The sequence below is a fragment of the Phyllobates terribilis genome, unplaced genomic scaffold (genome assembly GCF_046119375.1).
Source record: "Phyllobates terribilis strain yellow unplaced genomic scaffold, ASM4611937v1 Scaffold_4__5_contigs__length_816908805, whole genome shotgun sequence".
Lineage (NCBI taxonomy): Eukaryota > Metazoa > Chordata > Amphibia > Anura > Dendrobatidae > Phyllobates > Phyllobates terribilis.
This window is the reverse complement of record NW_027362764.1, coordinates 113,287,626-113,307,450: the sequence shown is the minus strand read 5'-3', so window position 1 is coordinate 113,307,450 and position 19,825 is coordinate 113,287,626. Positions and strand designations below refer to the sequence as shown.

General features: G+C 43.8%; 1 protein-coding gene across 2 annotated transcripts in view; it reads right to left on the bottom strand.

The window, feature by feature from the left end:
• Positions 1 to 19,825, bottom strand: part of LMBR1 (limb development membrane protein 1) — a 158,712-nt gene that overhangs the window by 123,582 nt on the left and 15,305 nt on the right. For both annotated transcript variants that reach the window (XM_073677691.1, XM_073677692.1), the window contains exons 2-4: positions 12,664 to 12,736; positions 9,943 to 9,982; positions 1,091 to 1,230 (exon numbers count right to left, since the gene is read on the bottom strand). In XM_073677691.1, coding sequence (XP_073533792.1) covers positions 1,091 to 1,230; positions 9,943 to 9,982; positions 12,664 to 12,736 — 253 coding nt within the window. The remainder of the gene's footprint in view (positions 1 to 1,090; positions 1,231 to 9,942; positions 9,983 to 12,663; positions 12,737 to 19,825) is intronic.

The window sequence follows — 19,825 nt, the reverse complement described above, 5'->3', positions numbered from 1 at the left end:
GACCGAAGGTAACCATGAAGGAGCTGCAGAGCTCCCAAGCAGAGACTGAAGCATCTGTTCATACGTCCACAATCAGCCATACACTCCACAGAGGTGGCCTTTATGGAACAGTGGGCAGAAAAAAGCCTTTACTTACACACAAAATTCGTAAGGCTCATTTTGAGTTTGCCAAAAAAACACGTGGGAGACTCCCCAAATGTATGGAGGAAGGAGCTATGGTCAGATGAGACCAATATTAAACTTTTTGGGCACTACGGTAAACGCTATGTCTGGCCCCAAACCAACACAGCTCATCACCCCAAGAACACCCTCTCCACAGTGAAGCATGGTGGTGGCAGCATCATGCTGTGGGGACGTTTTTCGGCAGCAAGGACAACAAAAATGGTTTGTGTCCAGGTGAAGATGTATGGTGCGGAATACAGGGATATTGTTGAGGAAAACCTGTTTCAGTCTGTCAGTGATTTGAGACTGTGACGGAGGTTCACCTTCCAACAAGACAATGACCCAAAGCATACTGCTAAAGCAACACTCGAGTGGTTTAAGGGGAAACGTGTAAATGTTTTGGAGTGGCCTAGTCACAGCCCCGACCTTAATTCAATTGAGAATCTGTGGTAAGACCTGAAGATTGCTGCTCACCAGAGGAAACCAACTAACTTGAAGGGGCTGGAGCAGTTTTGCTGTGAGGAATGGGCACAAATCCAAGTGGCCAGATGTGGAAAGCTCATAGAGACTTATCCAAAGCGACCTGCAGCTCTAATTGACACAAAAGGAGGCTCTGCAAAGTACTGACTTTAGGGGGGTGAATAGTTATGCACACTGAAGTTTTCAGTTATTTTGTCCTATTTGTTGTTTGCTTCACAATAAAAAGAAAAACAAAATGTTCACAGTTGTAGGCATGATCTTTACATGAACTGATGCAAACCCTAAAAAATAGTGAAATTCCAGGTTGTGAGGCAGCAAAACACAAAAAATGACAAAGGGGGTGGGAGGTGAATACTTTCGCAAGCAACTATATTTTAGGAGTGCAGCAAGTAAAGCATTTATTACAAGTGTGGAAGGTAGAAATGCAAATTTTCTGCCCAGTACTGACCATGGATCAGAGAGCCGTTCAGCCACTGGATATAGTAGCTTTTAGGGAATGATAATAGGATCTCATTGCTGATGATAGAAAAAGGAAGGAGCAGCACAGCGCCAGCTGAAACTGCCAGAGTGAATGTACTCAGGAACAGCCTGGAAGAGAAATAAATGGTTAACACCGGCTACAATGTGGTGGCTTTAGCCAGCAGAAATCTGTACTGCAAAATTAGAAGTAAGTGGTAACAGCTTCATCAAGAGGCAATAACCCAATAAATATGGTAAAAATGCAGAAACTCAACCTTCCTATGGAAAAAAATATGATTCCAGCGTTCTTTGAAAATTCATAAATTACAAAACATGTGGGTATAAATAATAATATGTCTTATTATAGTGTCAAATTATTCAGACCGTCCAAACAAACATACATCAGTAAATGCTGTGGTATTGTGCCCTCAGTGCTTATGTATATATGAGTGTTCATATATTGCATGTATATACAGTACAGGCCAAAAGTTTGGACACACCTTCTCATTTAAAGATTTTTCTGTATTTTCATGACTATGAAAATTGTACATTCACACTGAAGGCATCAAAACTATGAATTAACACATGTGGAATTATATACTTAACAAAAAAGTGTGAAACAACTGAAAATATGTCTTATATTTTAGGTTCTTCAAAGTAGCCACCTTTTGCTTTGATGACTGCTTTGCACACTCTTGGCATTCTCTTGATGAGCTTCAAGAGGTAGTCACCGGAAATGGTTTTCACTTCACAGGTGTGCCCTGTCAGGTTTAATAAGTGGGATTTCTTGCCTTATAAATGGGGTTGGGACCATCAGTTGTGTTGTGCAGAAGTCTGGTGGATACACAGCTGATAGTCCTACTGAATAGACTGTTAGAATTTGTATTATGGCAAGAAAAAAACAGCTAAGTAAAGAAAAACGAGTGGCCATCATTACTTTAAGAAATGAAGGTCAGTTCAAAAAATTGTGAAAACTTTGAAAGTGTCCGCAAGTGCAGTTGCAAAAACCATCAAGCGCTACAAAGAAACTGGCTCACATGAGGACCGCCCCAGGAAAGGAAGACCAAGAGTCACCTATGCTTCTGAGGATAAGTTTATCCGAGTCACCAGCCTCAGAAATCGCAGGTTAACAGCAGCTCAGATTAGAGACCAGGTCAATGCCACACAGAGTTCTAGCTGCAGACACATCTCTACAACAACTGTTAAGAGGAGACTTTGTGCAGCAGGCCTTCATGGTAAAATAGCTGCTAGGAAACCACTGCTAAGGACAGGCAACAAGCAGAAGAGACTTGTTTGGGCTAAAGAACACAAGGAATGGACATTAGACCAGTGGAAATCTGTGCTTTGGTCTGATGAGTCCAAATTTGAGATCTTTGGTTCCAACCACCGTGTCTTTGTGCGACGCAGAAAAGGTGAATGGATGGACTCTACATGCCTGGTTCCCACCGTGAAGCATGGAGGAGGAGGTGTGATGGTGTGGGGGTGCTTTGCTGGTGACACTGTTGGGGATTTATTCAAAATTGAAGGCATACTGAACCAGCATGGCTACCACAGCATCTTGCAGCGGCATGCTATTCCATCCGGTTTGCATTTAGTAGGACCATCATTTATTTTTCAACAGGACAATGGCCCCAAACACACCTCCAGGCTGTGTAAGGGCTATTTGACCAAGAAGAGGAGTGATTGGGTGCTACGCCAGATGACCTGGCCTCCATAGTCACCAGACCTCAACCCAATCGAGATGGTTTGGGGTGAGCTGGACGGCAGAGTGAAGGCAAAAGGGCCAACAAGTGCTAAGCATCTCTGGGAACTCCTTCAAGATTGTTGGAAGACCATTTCCGGTGACTACCTCTTGAAGCTCATCAAGAGAATGCCAAGAGTGTGTAAAGCAGTCATCAAAGCAAAAGGGGGCTACTTTGAAGAACCTAGAATGTAAGACATATTTTCAGTTGTTTCACACTTTTTTGTTAAGTATATAATGCCACATGTGTTAATTCATAGTTTTGATGCCTTCAGTGTGAATGTACAATTTTCATAGTCATGTAAATACAGAAAAATCTTTAAATGAGAAGGTGTGTCCAAACTTTTGCTCTGTACTAATATATATTATATATATATATATATATATAAAATCTCTCTCTCTCTATATCATTTCCCGTTTTAGGAGAAGGAAAGAAAGGAAAGAAAGGAAAGAAGAAAGGAAAGAAAGGAAAGAAGAAAGGAAAGAAAGGAAAGAAGAAAGGAAAGAAAGGAAAGAAGAAAGGAAAGAAGAAAGGAAAGAAAGGAAAGAAGAAAGGAAAGAAAGGAAAGAAGAAAGGAAAGAAAGGAAAGAAGAAAGGAAAGAAAGGAAAGAAGAAAGGAAAGAAAGGAAAGAAAGGAAAGAAAGGAAAGAAAGAAAAGAAAGGAAAGAAAGAAAAGAGTGAGCCAGGAAGAAACCATTACTCCAAAAGAAACATAAAAAAGCCAGATTAATGTTTGCAAATGGACACAGGATCAAAGACCTTCATTTTTGGAGACATGTCCTGTGGTCTGGAAACTAAAATTTTACTTTTTGGGATAATGACCATCGTTATGTTTGGAGAAAATAGGGAGAAGCTTGGAAGCCTAAGAACACCATCCCAACTGTGAAACATTGGGGTGGCAGCTGTCACGGGTGTGTTGCCACGAAGATCGTCACGAGTACACAGCCTGACTTCTCGCAGCTGACTTGTTGGTGCTTTGTGTTTCTCGGCAGTGAGGGAGTTAATTCTCTCTCTCTCTCTGGGCTAGATGAGGTCCAGCCTCGCCCAGCTGCAATCAATACTTCTGTAGTGAGACTCCTTCATATACCTGCTGGTCTGTTTGGGAGGTGTCGGTGAAAGCATTTCATTCAGACTGAGAGCGGATCGTGGTGTTTGGAGTTGCTGAGATAAGTGTATTTGGAAGTGTTTTTTCCCTTTCCTCGCTTTATCATTTATCTCCTTTCCCGTTGGTTTTCCCTCTGTTGTAGTTGAGAAGTTGTTTGTATGCAAGGTGGTTTTGGTTTTTCCCTTGTACTGTCTCGTTCGTCTAAATACTGTGTTTGGGCATATTATTTCTTGTTCCCTTTGGTTGTGATCGGGGTCCTTCTCAGGACTAGATTACTGAGGTGCAGGGATCTTCAGGAGGTAGGGGTTACGCTGGCGGCCTGGACCTCTGTACCTTTAACAGTACCTCCAGGTTGAGGGATTAGTCAGGGCCCCAGCTTAGGGTCAGCTTAGGCCCCCTACCTCCAGTATACAGAGACAGCGTGACATTTTCACCGACCCACTTAGTTTTTCTCCAGCTACTATGGATCCAGTAGCCGGTCTAGCTCGGCAATTGCAGAGTTTGTCCATGGAGCTGGCGGACGTTAGGTCCAAGGTTTGGCATCCTCAGGAGCAAGCCGGACCAGAACCTAAAGTAGCTCTCCCTGATAGGTTCACTGGGGGGCGGGACAAGTTTTTTGTTTTCCGGGAGGCATGTAAATTGTACTTTCGGCTGCGGCCTCGGTCATCGGGGAGTGAAGAACAAAGGGTGGGAATTGTCATCTCGCTCCTACAAGGGGACCCACAATCTTGGGCGTTCTCTCTTCCCCCGGGTTCCCCGGCTCTCCAGTCAGTGGATAGGTTTTTCGCTGCCCTGGGACTCGTATATGATGACCCAGATCGGATCTCCCTTGCTGAGTCTAAGTTACGTAGGATCCAGCAGGGAGATCGTCCGGCGGAGGAACTCTGTTCGGAGTTCCGTAGGTGGGCCACGGACACCCAGTGGAATGACCCGGCTCTTAGGAGCCAGTTTTGTCATGGTTTATCCGACAAATTACAGGATGTGTTGGCACAGTATGACTCTCCTGTGTCTCTGGAAGCCGCTATGGCCCTCGCTATTCGCGTGGACAGACGGCTTCGGGAGAGGTGCGGGATAACTCTACCCCCTGTGATGACTCCACCTCCTACAAGGTCCCCTCATATGGTGGTTCCCCTGGTCAGTCCAGAGGAGCCTATGCAATTAGGAGGGACATCATTTCGGGGGAGGGGACCGGTGGTGCGCCATAAGGCAGGAAGGTGTTTCTTCTGCGGCAGAAAGGGACATTTTATTGGGGGGTGTCCATCCCGTCCCTTGCAGAGTGAAGAGTCGTCGGAAAACTGTTGATCCCAGGTTGTGTGGTGGACGGCAATCTGGGAGTAGGTATTTCGTCCCTAGGTTCGTCTCAGTTTCTCGTACCGGCGGAGGTGGTGGTGGGTACGAGAACTGAGAGGATATCTGTTCTTCTGGATAGTGGGGCCGGGGCTAATCTGGTTGATGCTCGGTTTGCCCGGGTTCAAGGTATGCGGTTGAGTGAGTTGGCTAAACCCATCCCCATATTCTCGATCGATGCCAGGCCTCTCGGGCAGGGAAGTTTTTTGCAAGTTGTGCATGACGTAAAACTTCAAGTGGGGGCAATACATAAAGAACTGTTGTCTTGCTACGTGTTGGAGGGTCTTCCCACTCCTATTGTGTTGGGCCTTCCTTGGTTAGCTAAGCATAACCCGGTTATTAATTGGCAAACCAGGGAGATAAGCCAATGGAGTAAATTCTGTAATAAAAACTGCATGAACACGGTCATTGGTGCGGTTACTCCTTGGGTCTTACCTCCATTTCTGGCGGACTTTGAGGATGTATTCTCGGAGAAAGGGTGTCAGGAACTACCTCCTCATCGCGTGTATGACTGTTCTGTAAAACTGCTCCCTGAGGCCAAGTTACCTAAAGCTAGGTTGTATAACCTTTCTGGTCCTGAGAGGCAGGCCATGAAGGATTATATCTCAGAAAGTCTGGCTAAGGGGCATATTAGACCTTCATCTTCACCGGTGGCTGCGGGGTTCTGCTTTGTTAAGAAGAAAGATGGAGGCCTACGCCCTTGCCTGGATTTCCGTGAACTTAATCGGATTACGGTCCGAGATCCGTATCCGCTCCCACTTATTCCCGATCTCTTTAATCAGATAGTGGGCGCCAAATGGTTTTCTAAGTTGGATCTCAGGGGGGCGTACAATCTGATTAGGATGAAGGAGGGGGATGAGTGGAAGACGGCGTTTTTAACACTCCGGAGGGGCATTATGAGAACCTTGTCATGCCATTCGGTCTGACTAATGCCCCGGCGGTGTTCCAACACTTTGTTAATGACATTTTTCGCCGCTTGGTGGGACAGTTTGTTGTCATATATCTGGATGATATCCTAATTTACTCGCCGGATCTGGTGTCTCATCAGGAGCACGTTAGGCAGGTGTTACAGATCTTGCGGGATAATAAACTGTATGCCAAGTGGGAAAAGTGTGTGTTCGCCGTACAGGAACTCCAGTTTTTAGGCTTCCTGGTTTCAGCGTCCGGTTTTCGTATGGACCCTGGGAAAGTGCGGGCAGTTCTTGAGTGGGATCGGCCAGAGAATCTTAAGGCACTACAACGTTTCCTGGGGTTTGCTAATTATTACCGGAAGTTCATTCGTAATTTCTCGTCCATGGTTAAGCCTCTCACTGACATGACTAAAAAGGGGACGGATTTTTCTAGGTGGTCTGACAAGGCTTGTCAAGCATTCTCCTCTTTGAAAAAATGTTTTGCCTCGGCGCCCATACTCATTCAACCTGATGCGTCTCAGCCATTCATTGTAGAGGTAGACGCTTCCGAGGTAGGGGTGGGAGCAGTATTGTCACAGGGTTCATCCCCTGGTAAGTGGCATCCGTGCGCCTTTTTCTCTAAAAAATTGTCGTCCGCTGAGAGGAATTACGATGTCGGCAATAGGGAACTCTTGGCCATTAAGTTAGCTTTTGAGGAGTGGCGCCATTTTCTGGAGGGGGCAGTTCATCCGGTCACCGTCATCACCGATCACAAGAACCTGCTATATCTGGAGTCCGCGAAACGTCTGAATCCCAGACAAGCTAGGTGGTCATTGTTTTTTACCAGGTTTAATTTTGTCGTTACATATCGTCCTGGGTCAAAAAATGTAAAGGCGGATGCCTTATCTCGTAGTTTCCCGGGGGCCGGGAATACGGACGACCCGATTCCTATCCTTCAGGAGGGGGTGGTGGTTTCGGCAGTATGCTCTGAGCTGGAGGAGGAGGTATTGGAGGCTCAGGGGGACGCCCCTGTTGGACCTCCAGGGAGATTGTTTGTTCCAGATCAGTTGCGACAAAAGGTGATCGAGGCACACCATAACTCAGTTTTTGCAGGACACCCGGGGAGTAAAGCAACTGTGGATCTCCTCTCGCGTCGGTTTTGGTGGCCTAATTTACATAAGGAGGTGGTAACTTTTGTCGCGTCCTGTGGGGTTTGTGCGCGCTCTAAGACCTCACATACCCGTCCGTCTGGGGCCCTCTTACCTTTGAAGATCCCGGAGCGTCCTTGGACTCATCTGTCTATGGACTTTATTACGGACCTCCCTCCGTCTTCGGGTAAAACGGTCATACTCGTTGTAGTGGACAGGTTCAGCAAGATGGCACATTTTATCGCTCTTCCGGCTCTCCCTAATGCTAAAACTCTTGCGCAGGTGTTCATTGGGGAGATTGTGAGGCTTCACGGGGTACCCTCCGAGGTGGTGTCTGATCGGGGGTCTCAGTTTGTGTCTAAGTTCTGGAAGGCGTTTTGTGCACTGCGGGGGATGCAGTTGTCATTCTCATCGGCTTTTCATCCTCAGACCAATGGTCAGACGGAACGTATGAACCAGAGCTTGGAGACATATCTCCGGTGTTTTGTGTCAGAGAACCAGGAGGACTGGGCTTCTTTCTTACCTCTGGCAGAGTTTGCTCTTAATAATAGGCGGAGCGAGTCCACTGGTAAGTCCCCGTTTTTTGGGGCATATGGTTTTCACCCCCAGTTTTGTACTTTCAGTGGGGGGGGCTCTTCGGGGGTTCCTGAGGAGGAACGATTTTCCTCATCACTCGCTTCAGTATGGAGAGGGGTGCTGAAGAATCTGAATACTATGGGGAACCGATACAAACGTATGGCTGATAGGAGGAGAGTGTCTGGTCCGGACCTAAGTGTGAACGATCGGGTATGGTTGTCTACCAGGAATATAAAACTTAAGGTTCCCTCCTGGAAACTGGGTCCCAGGTTCATCGGGCCGTACAGAATCAGTTCTATTATTAATCCGGTGGCATTCCGTCTTGACCTCCCTCCTACGTTTAAAATTCACAACGTGTTTCACAGATCATTGCTTAAGAGGTATGTGGCGCCGGTGGTACCGTCACTTTTACCTCCCCCTCCAGTGGTTGTCAATGGTAACTTGGAGTTCCAGGTATCGAGGGTCATTGATTCACGCTTTAATCGCCGGTCCCTTCAGTACCTGGTTCATTGGAAGGGGTATGGTCCTGAGGAGAGGATGTGGGTTCCTGCGTCGGATATTAACGCAGACCGATTAGTTCGGGCCTTCCACACGACTCACCCGGATAAACCTGGCCCTGAGGGTCCGGAGGCCCCTCGTAGAAGGGGGGGTACTGTCACGGGTGTGTTGCCACGAAGATCGTCACGAGTACACAGCCTGACTTCTCGCAGCTGACTTGTTGGTGCTTTGTGTTTCTCGGCAGTGAGGGAGTTAATTCTCTCTCTCTCTCTGGGCTAGATGAGGTCCAGCCTCGCCCAGCTGCAATCAATACTTCTGTAGTGAGACTCCTTCATATACCTGCTGGTCTGTTTGGGAGGTGTCGGTGAAAGCATTTCATTCAGACTGACAGAGCGGATCGTGGTGTTTGGAGTTGCTGAGATAAGTGTATTTGGAAGTGTTTTTTCCCTTTCCTCGCTTTATCATTTATCTCCTTTCCCGTTGGTTTTCCCTCTGTTGTAGTTGAGAAGTTGTTTGTATGCAAGGTGGTTTTGATTTTTCCCTTGTACTGTCTCGTTCGTCTAAATACTGTGTTTGGGCATATTATTTCTTGTTCCCTTTGGTTGTGATCGGGGTCCTTCTCAGGACTAGATTACTGAGGTGCAGGGATCTTCAGGAGGTAGGGGGTTACGCTGGCGGCCTGGACCTCTGTACCTTTAACAGTACCTCCAGGTTGAAGGATTAGTCAGGGCCCCAGCTTAGGGTCAGCTTAGGCCCCCTACCTCCAGTATACAGAGACAGCGTGACAGCAGCATCATGTTCTGGGGTTGTTTTCTGCAGGAGGGACTGGTGCACTTCACAAAACAGATGGAATCATGAGAAAAGAAGATTATGCGGCAATACTGAAGCAACATCTCAAGACATCAGCCAGGAAGTTAAAGCTTGTGCAGAAATGGGTCTTCCAAATGGACAATGACCCGAAGCATACTGCCAAAATGGTAACAAAGTGGCTTAAGGATAACAAAGTCAATGTTCTGGAGTGGCCATCACAAAGCCCTGATCTCAATCCTATTGAAAATTTATGGGCAAAGCTGAAAAGGCTGCGAGCAAGACGACCTACAAACCTGGATCAGTTACACCAGTTTTGTCAGGAGGAATGGGCCCAAATTCCGACCAACTATTGTGAGAAGCTTGTGGAAGAATATCCTAAACGTCTGACCCAAGTCATTCAGTTTAAGGGAAATGGTACCAAATACTAATGAAATGTATGTAAACTTTTTGACTTTGCAGTAAGTAATAAAAATGCCTTAAAACATTCTCACTTTCTCTCATTATTCTGGCATTTGGCAAATATTAAAAATGATGGTAATCCTAATTGACCTAAAACGGGAAAGGTTTATTCTGATTTCATGTCAGATATTGAGAAAAACATGCATATGTGTCTTTTATATATAGTGTATGTAAACTTCTGGTTTCAACTGTGTGTATATTTAAAAAAAAGTAAATTAAAAGATTAATTAACAAATTGGCACTAACAGAAGGTGAAGAATACTTACGAAACTCGATTGACAGTGACATCTTCATCCTCTTGTTCATCTGTAAGATAAAATGTTGAATCTCTATTTAGATGCAAATCCTTATAACAGGTTATATTTGCTTAAAAGGAGTTTTTTTTTTGTCTTAAAAAATCTTTAAAATTTTAGTTGAAGAGCATATGCCACTTAATTGTGATACCTAAGCTGCTGCAATGCCCTGCACATGGGGTAAGCGACATAGCAAATCAGAAGAACTATACTACATTCCTGATGAAGACAGCCGCAGCTGTCGAAACGCGTTGGATTGACCCCTAACCCAGCTGAGGAGGCGCCCACAGGCCTCCATACCTCGTGCACCCTGAACACCACGTGACCTCGCGTCACTCTGCTCTTCTCGCGCGCTTCCCTGGAGACGCGCATCCTCTCGCTCTCCCTCACCCTACCCGGAAGCAAGCGAGCACGCGGCAGTCACCGGCCGAGACTCCGTACTCGCTCCGGATCCCTACTATCTCCCGACGTTACAGCTGTCAACAGACCGTAAGTAAGAACGGGCCTCAGCCCCACCGATTCCACACTAGATCCAGCTGACTAGATCTAGCTGACCTCATTCCCCTTATCCCCACAGCACTTGCAGCCAGTATCCACAACCTGGCTCCGCACCCATAGCCACCCATACCGCTGAATCTGGTAACCTAAAACTAAACAGCCAGCCAGAGCCTCCTGATGCACCATACAAAGACACGACTTGTCAGCCTGAGCCTCCTGTTGCACCCTACCTCTGGTCACCTCTGACCAAACCAGAGTCTCCTACTACAGCCTCCTGCTGCATCCACACAACGGAGACCAGAACAAGTACCCACTACTCACCCTGAGACACCCCTGGACACCCCCTGCCCCTACCAAGCAGGTAAATCAAGACCTCCTGCCACGGAGACTGTATACCACAGCCATAACCAGGCAATACCCTAGTAGATATATATATATGCTTACCTCCTCCCCCTCCCTACAGATCTACTAGCAGCTAACAGAGACACCACTTGTCAGCCTGAGCCTCCTGCTGCACCCTACCTCTGGTCATCTCTAACAGAACCAGAGCCTCCTGCTGCCTCCACCCAACGGAGACCAGGACTATTACCTACAACTCACCCTGAGACACCCCTGGACACCCCCTGTACTTACCAAGCAGGTAACTCAAGACCTCTTGCCACTAAGATTGTGCACCACAGCTACAATCAGCAAATACCCTACTAGAATTAATCATCTATCTCTATCTCCTCTCCCTCCCTACAAATACACTCTGGACCAGCAGCAAGCAGCCCTCTGCTGCATACCTCCAATCTCTATCTAAGGGGGACAAGGACCCCTACCTCCTAGTCACCCCAAAGTCTGGACACCCCCTGCAACCCTCTAGCAGGTAACTAAAGTTCAAACCGCTATAAAGACTGGGTACCATACCCTATCCTCAATCTTTAGCTCCTTCCCCTCCCTATAGAGCTACTCTGGAACAGCAACCAGAACAGTCTACACAGCCTGCTGATTGTCACACAAATAGCAGGTAATTCTAAGTCTGTCACTATTAAGACTGGGTCTTGCACCCTAACCTGATTACATTACACCCTAATAGGTGTACATCTTTTCTCCCTCCCTACAGAGCTACTTGGGAGCAGCAGCCAACAACCAAGTCCACAGCCTGCTGATTGTCATACCAATAGCGGGTAATTCACGACCCACCTCCAAGTTAGCCATAGACACTTACCGTTGAATACTATCCCCACTCATCCAACCCTCTTGTGCCCTATCCTAGGCACCTCCTGTCCTCCACCACAGGTACCACCACGTGCCGCCAGCGAACCACCGTACCCACTACAAGGACCCATTAACAGGTAACTACAGACGAAAACCTACCCACCCTCCCCATTGTTTACTAATATACCAATTTAACACATCCCTATCTGTCCCACTAGGTCCACGAACCTCTGTCTCTTCAACCATCAACTCCAACCGAACATCACAAGACTCTGAGGAGCAACCAATTTGTTATCAATTAATCTATTTTTTTATGTACTTTTTATCTAGTGTGTACCAATCTATTTTAATACTTATTTACGTATCCCACCCAGTGACATCACTGGGTTGAAGCCCTTTTATCTATTTTTAATCAGCTATTCTAATCACCTGTTTGTACCAATAAAATTATTCCTTTTACTTTTAACTCTCTCGTGCCTTCTCTCTGCTCACTACCACCAGCGCGAATTTACACTTCCTAAACCAGATTAACACAACCTCGGACACCCCTGGTTCCCTGTTCACAAATTCGCTGCCACTGGTAGTGACGAGCCTTACAGCGCCTCCTTCACCCAAATACCATATACTACATTCTAATTGGAGTACTTGGATTGGAGATGGGAATATCCCTTTAAGCTTACTGATTAAAAGGACAATTCAATCGTCTGACTTTACGTTTAACAAATAACACACTAAATATTATTAAAAGAAACAAAAAAATAAAAGCTTTTTTTTGAAGGGCCTATGCACAGCTCCATTCTGTATGCTGCCATGATAAGGCTGCTATGGGCGTACATACATGCTGCCTATCCGGACACCTACAGAAGAATTCTGCAGGCAGGACTGTGTTCAAGTACATAGAAAACTGACTTCAGGGCTCTATACAGATAGCAAGGTGATGACGTACGTAAAATATTAGTAAAAAGTTCAATATTAAACTTTTAAGCAAATTCTTACCCGCTTTCCTTTTGTATCTTTTGATGATGAAATAAGACACGATATATAAAATGGCGAACAAAAGAAAGCAAATCTAAAGGATAAAAAAAGAAGAAAAAAAAAACGTTATGACTGATAAAGAACTTACATTAAATCCCAATAAAATTCAAGTTCGATGGTCTAACGTGAAAAAAACATGGAAAAGTTCACAGGGTATAAATACTCTTTCAAGCACTGTATGTATGTATGTATGTATGTATGTATGTATGTATGTATTAATAAAAATAAATACCGTAAATAAAATAAATATTTCAGGAGAAATTAATGATTTATGCTTTGGTTCAATAAGAGATTAGTGTAATGCTGTAACATATATAATGGTAAATTCAGTGGAAGCAAAAACGCTTAGACCAAGTATTGCTTTTTTATTAACCATTATGTGAAACGCACACAGATAAGGTTGTCAGGTATCCTACTACTACTACAACCACAATCCTATAATCTTCCACTAGAGGGCACCATAATGAGACTATTGCGAGGCCTCGATAACTGCACTACACAAGAGATGATGGATTGATGCATGGAGTTATTAGCAGAAAATCACGAGTTACCTGGTGCCTACTTAGGCTATTCTTTATACACATTTATATGTACAGTATGTGCCCTTTTATTAATATTTCACTGCAAATTTAGATTCAACCTTCTGTTGCAATTTTTTTTTTTATCTTTTTTTAGTTACCAATTTATTACTTTTTTTTTTATAGAATATTGGATAAGAGCGCTTAGAGAGCTCATGAAGTCTTTTTTTTCTGAAAGTGACAAGAAATGAAGCCACAGCAGCTCCTATTAGGGTTAGCATTAATTTGTATCAGGCTACTAAAATGCAAACTGACAAGTACTGTACTGCTAAATAAGCAAGCAAAAAAACAAACAAAAAAACGTGAAACCAAGCGGAAGTATAGATAAAAAGGTGACAACCTCTGGAGCAGACACCATTTCCATATTGATAATGGACGTTCAGTATCTATTGGGACAAAGTGCAAAAAGTGCTCGTATTCAAGTAATTTATTCGCTGGTAAAAAATAGATACAGAAAATCAATTATCAATATGTTGTGTATGTGTCACCCAGCTTGGTTGTTTGCGTGTCGTCCTTTTTAATCATTATGTCTTTTCTGTATATTGTGTACAATAAAGTTTTTTTTACTCTGCCATATACTCTGTATTTGGTTCGTTTTTTGCTCTAGACAGAACAAGTAAGGCTCTTTTACAGATAAATTGTAAATTCGGTCAGTGGCCCGTCCGTGTGCTCAAAGGCTACCTGCTTATATATATTGTCCAAGGCAGGTAGTTTCTGCACCTGTCCGCTATGAGAATGAGCCCACAGAGCTGCAGACATGACTGTCCCAAATTTTAGTACAGCTGTTTGAACCTAGCCTTAAAGGGACTCTGACAGCACAGAATGACTGTTCAAACCAAGCACAAGGGCTCGGTGCTTCATGGCGGGGCCAATCATTTATATACAACTTCCCATCCCAACTTGCATCTATCTTCACCCTTCTCTGGCCATATGAAGCCAGAGCTGTCAAAGAAGAAGAAGGGAGGAGATAGAGGGAAAACAATCAGGTGGGAATGTGCATTTAAATGACTGGCCTCGCCATGGTGCAGTGAGCGACAAGACTTAGTTTGAACAGTCGTTCAGTGCTGACAGAGTCCCTTTAAGTAACCTTTCAGAATAAGCTGTCCTGTGTGCGTGTACATGCAGAATAACACTATGTCTGACCGTTGTATCCTGCATTTTCACCAGTTTTCCCCTCTACAGCCTCTGTCACTTAATTTGCATCTAACTGAATGATTGGGAAGAGACTAGCAGCTATGAAGTCTCCCGTAGAGAGAACGCAGAAAAGGATTCATGTGCAGCATGGAAGAGATTATACATCTGTGCTGAGCAGTGTAGATGCGAATCCAGCACTGAGGGGAAGCAATAGACTTGTTATATAATGCTGAGCTTTCTTTCTATGCATGTGTTCTCACTAACCTGTCCCGTCCCTTCCCTACTCCATAGGTGATGTAACCAGACACCTCACTGTGCTTGCAGTAGGTCTGGTCTTGGGCAAGAGTGATTGGAGATTTTAGTCTGAACCTACAATGAGCACATTCTGATAAGAACCACAGAAGTGTGCAAACTTTTGACAGATACTGTGGATTTTTACTGTTTGCAATCCAAAGAGTGAAATTTGTGGCAAATCTGCATAATTCCCCAGATATCTGAAGTAAGAACATGAGTTTTCCTGCCTGATAATTTGGCTGCAGATGACCTAGTGGTCCTGTGTGAATATATATTTACTTGTTGCCTTATTGCAGATGATTTTCCACACAAAAGATCTACAGTGTAATACAGCTCCTGCTTAGTAGATTCAATTAAAAAAAAAAAAAATCTCATTAAATACTTTGTACTTTAGCGTGCGAACTTTTTATGTGGAAATTGTCCCGGATTGAGGCAGAGTGGTAACTTTCGGTCGCATTAAAATTATAAGTTACTGATCTGTTGACCATCTACATAGAGGAGGTGATTTATCCATCTGCCATTATTAATAAGAAATTATTAATATGCTAAGTCATCAGGTTAAGAAGTAAAGCGGAGATCAGACTGCCACCATCACTGTCCTTTATAATAATAGAATATTAAAAAGGCAGAAGAGAGAAGGTGATGCTCGTAACACTAATGAGATGATCAGGCTATAAATTCAGAATCCGGGCATGCATTCAGGTTATCAATTAACACATGAAATATCCGCATAAGAGATGAGTGAAGATCCACTTTAAAAGCCAATTAAAGCGTTTACAGATCACACAGAATTTTTTTCTGCTGCTAAGAACAAGTGGAGATTAATTTGACGGAAGCAAGTGAGCGATTGCTACATCTACATAATAATGTGGTTTTACTCGCCGGCATGACAGCACTTTGCTGGTGACAGCTGTCAGGGTATTACCCCCCATAATGGAGCTACGACGACAAGCGACATGAATCCCTAAAGATAACGTTTCTGACAGGCCTTACAAGCTCCATCAATTTCCAATCTAGAACAAGCTGGCCACTTATAATTAATACAAAAAAAAAAAAAAAAAAAAGATATATACAGTGGAACAAAGAGCAGACGACAGAAAAAAAAAAAAAACTACACATGAAAACCAAATTATGTCAGATAAAACATATGGTCCTCCAGAATCAATGGGCTGCCAGTGAAATATCAGAAGCAACATTGAGAAAAATTATTTGTTGCCTGGCATAAAGCTTGATAGTCCACACACTAAAGGGTTTTTCCAATGGATGGATAACGGTTTGATCACTTGGCACCCTACTAACCAATATTAGCGGGGTCTTCAAGTCCCCATTGCTCCTCACACACACCAGGACTGTAAAGTCAGGAGTACAAACTTCTCCTGCTGAAAATACTTCATAAATGGGTCAGGTATAATAGCAATCTATCTATATAAATAAAAATGTAAATGTTCGTTTGTTCAAAATCTTAAATCTCTGAAAGTTCTTCACTGATTGCTTTGAACTTTTGACAACGTTGCATTCGAATACACGCATGTTTTTATATACCAGCAGTTGGACATAAAAGCAACAGCGAGAGGGGGATGTTACGACCTCCGTGCCAGGCTGACTCTCCCCGGCCACCCGGCATATAATATAATTATATATACACACACACACACACTGCAGAATTATTAGGCAAGTAGTATTTTAGAGGATTATTTTTAATCAACAACTATGTTCTCAATCAACCCAAAAGACTCAAATATCCAAGCTTAATATTTTTGGAAGTTGGAGTGGTTTTTTTTTTTAGATTTGGCTATCTTAGGAGGATATCTGTTTGTGCAGGTAACTATTACTGTGCAGAATTATTAGGCAACTTAATAAAAACCAAATATAATCCCATCTCACTTGTTTATTTTCACCAGGTAAACCAATATAAGTGCACAAAATTTAGAAATAAACATTTCTGACATGCAAAAACAAAAAAAATTAATGATCAATATAGTCACCTTTCTTTATGATGACATTCAACAGCCTTCCATCCATAGATTCTGTCAGTTGCTAGATCTGTTTTCGATCAACATTGCGTGCAGTAGCCACCACAGCCTCCCAGACACTGTTCCGAGAGGTGTACTGTTTTCCCTCCCTGTAGATCTCACATTTTATGATGGACCACAGGTTCTCTATGGGGTTCAGATCAGGTGAACAAGGGGGCCATGTCACTATCTTTTCTTCTTTTAAACCTTTACTGGCCAGCCACGCTGTGGAGTAGTTGGATGCATGTGATGGAGCATTGTCCTGCATGAAAATCATGTTTTTCTTGAACAATACCAACTTCTTCCTGTACCACTGCTTAAAGAAGTTGTCTTCCAGAAACTGGCAGTAGAGCTTCACTCCATCCTCAACCCGAAAAGGTCCCACAAGTTCATCTTTGATGATACCAGCCCATACCAGTACCCCACCTCCACCTTGCTGGCGTCTGAGTCGGAGTGGAGCTCTCTGCCCTTTACTGATCCAGCCTCTGGCCAATGCATCTGGCCCATCCAGAGTCACTCTCATTTCATCAGTCCATAAAACCTTTGAAAAATCAGTCTTAAGATATTTCTTGACCCATTCTTGATGTTTTATCTTATGTTTCTTGTTCAAAGGGGGTCGTATTTCAGCCTTCCTCACCTTGGCCATGTCCCTGAGTATTGCACACCTTGTGCTTTTTGATATTGGAGTAACGTTGCAGGTCTGAAATATGGCAAAACAGTTATTTTGCGCCTTTTTTGACCAACACGCTTCTTGCGACCCTGTTGGCTATTTGCCATGAAACGCTTGATTGTTCGGTGATCACGCTTCAAAAGTTTGGAAATTTCAAGACTGCTGCATCCCTCTGCAAGACATCTCACAATTTTGGATTTTTCAGAGCCTGTCATATCTCTCTTCTGACCCATTTTGCCAAAGGAAAGGGAGTTGCCTAATAATTAAGCACACCTTATATAGGGTGTTGATGTCATTAGTCAACACCCCTCCTCATTACAGAGATGCACATCACCAGATTTACTTAATTGGTAGAGATATAGAGATACACACACACACACACACACACACACACACACACACACACACACACACACAGTACAGACCAAAAGTTTGGACACACCTTCTCATTTTAAGATTTTTCTGTATTTTCTTGACTATGAAAATTGTACATTCACACTGAAGGCATCAAAACTATGAATTAACACATGTGGAATTATATACTTAACAAAAAAGTGTGAAACAACTGAAAATATGTCTTATATTCTAGGTTCTTCAAAGTAGCCACCTTTTGCTTTGATGACTGCTTTGCACACTCTTGGCATTCTCTTGATGAGCTTCAAGAGGTAGTCACCGGAAATGGTCTTCCAACAATCTTGAAGGAGTTCCCAGAGATGCTTAGCACTTGTTGGCCCTTTTGCTTTCACTCTGCGGTCCAGCTCAGCCCAAACCATCTCGATTGGGTTCAGGTCTGGTGACTGTGGAGGCCTGGTCATCTGGCATAGCACCCCATCACTCTCCTTCTTGGTCAAATAGCCCTTACACAGCCTGGAGGTGTGTTTGGGGTCATTGTCCTGTTGAAAAATAAATGATGGTCCAACAAAACGCAAACCGGATGGAATAGCATGCCGCTGCAAGATGCTGTGGTAGCCATGCTGGTTCAGTATGCCTTCAATTTTGAATAAATCCCCAACAGTGTCACCAGCAAAGCACCCCCACACCATCACACCTCCTCCTCCTCCATGCTTCACGGTGGGAATCAGGCATGTAGAGTCCATCCGTTCACCTTTTCTGCGTCGCACAAAGACACGGTGGTTGGAACCACAGATCTCAAATTTGGACTCCTCAGACCAAAGCACAGATTTCCACTGGTCTAATGTCCATTCCTTGTGTTCTTTATCCCAAACAAGTCTCTTCTGCTTGTTGCCTGTCCTTAGCAGTGGTTTCCTAGCAGCTATTTTACCATGAACGCCTGCTGCACAAAGTCTCCTCTTAACAGTTGTTGAAGAGATGTGTCTGCTGCTAGAACTCTGTGTGGCATTGACCTTGTCTCTAATCTGAGCTGCTGTTAACCTGCGATTTCTGAGGCTGGTGACTCGGATAAACTAATCCTCAGAAGCAGAGGTGACTCTTGATCTTCCTTTCCTGGGGCGGTCCTCATGTGAGCCAGTTTCTTTGTAGCGCTTGATGGTTTTTGCAACTGCACTTGGGGACACTTTCAAAGTTTTCCCAATTTTTCGCACTGACTGACCTTCATTTCTTAAAGTAATGATGGCCACTCGTTTTTCTTAACTTAGAATTTGTATTATGGCAATGAAAAAAAACAGCTAACAGTCTATTCAGTAGGACTATCAGCTGTGTATCCACCTGACTTCTGCACAACACAACTGATGGTCCCAACCCCATTTATAAGGCAAGAAATCCCACTTATTAAACCTGACAGGGCACACCTGTGAAGTGAAAACCATTTCCGGTGACTACCTCTTGAAGCTCATCAAGAGAATGCCAAGAGTGTGCAAAGCAGTCAAAGCAAAAGGTGGCTACTTTGAAGAACCTAGAATATAAGACATATTTTCAGTTGTTTCACACTTTTTTGCTAAGTATATAATTCCTCATGTGTTAATTCATAGTTTTGATGCCTTCAGTGTGAATGTACAATTTTCAAAGTCATGAAAAATCTTTAAATGAGAAGGTGTGTCCAAACTTTTGGTCTGTACTGTATATTATATATATAAAATCATGAACAGCACCAGCAAAAGGATTTGGTGCAAAGCTCTCCAGGCACATACCAGTCCACAATATATGCAGAAATTATAGAAGCAACACTCCCCACCGTGGACCGAAATGTCGCCATATGGGCCATTAAAATCAACTTTTTTCACTGAACTGGAGTGCTGCTTCTATAATTTCTGGATAATATGTACAGTGCCTACAAGTAGTATTCAACCCCCTGCAGATTTAGCTGGTTGACACATGCGGAATTAACTTGGCATTGTGACATTTGTACTGTAGATCAGCCTGGAAGTGGGAAATGCACTGCAGCAAATTTTTTTTTTTTTTTTTTTTAAACGTTAAAAGTTAATTCAGAGTGTCATTTATTATTCAACCCCTCAAAC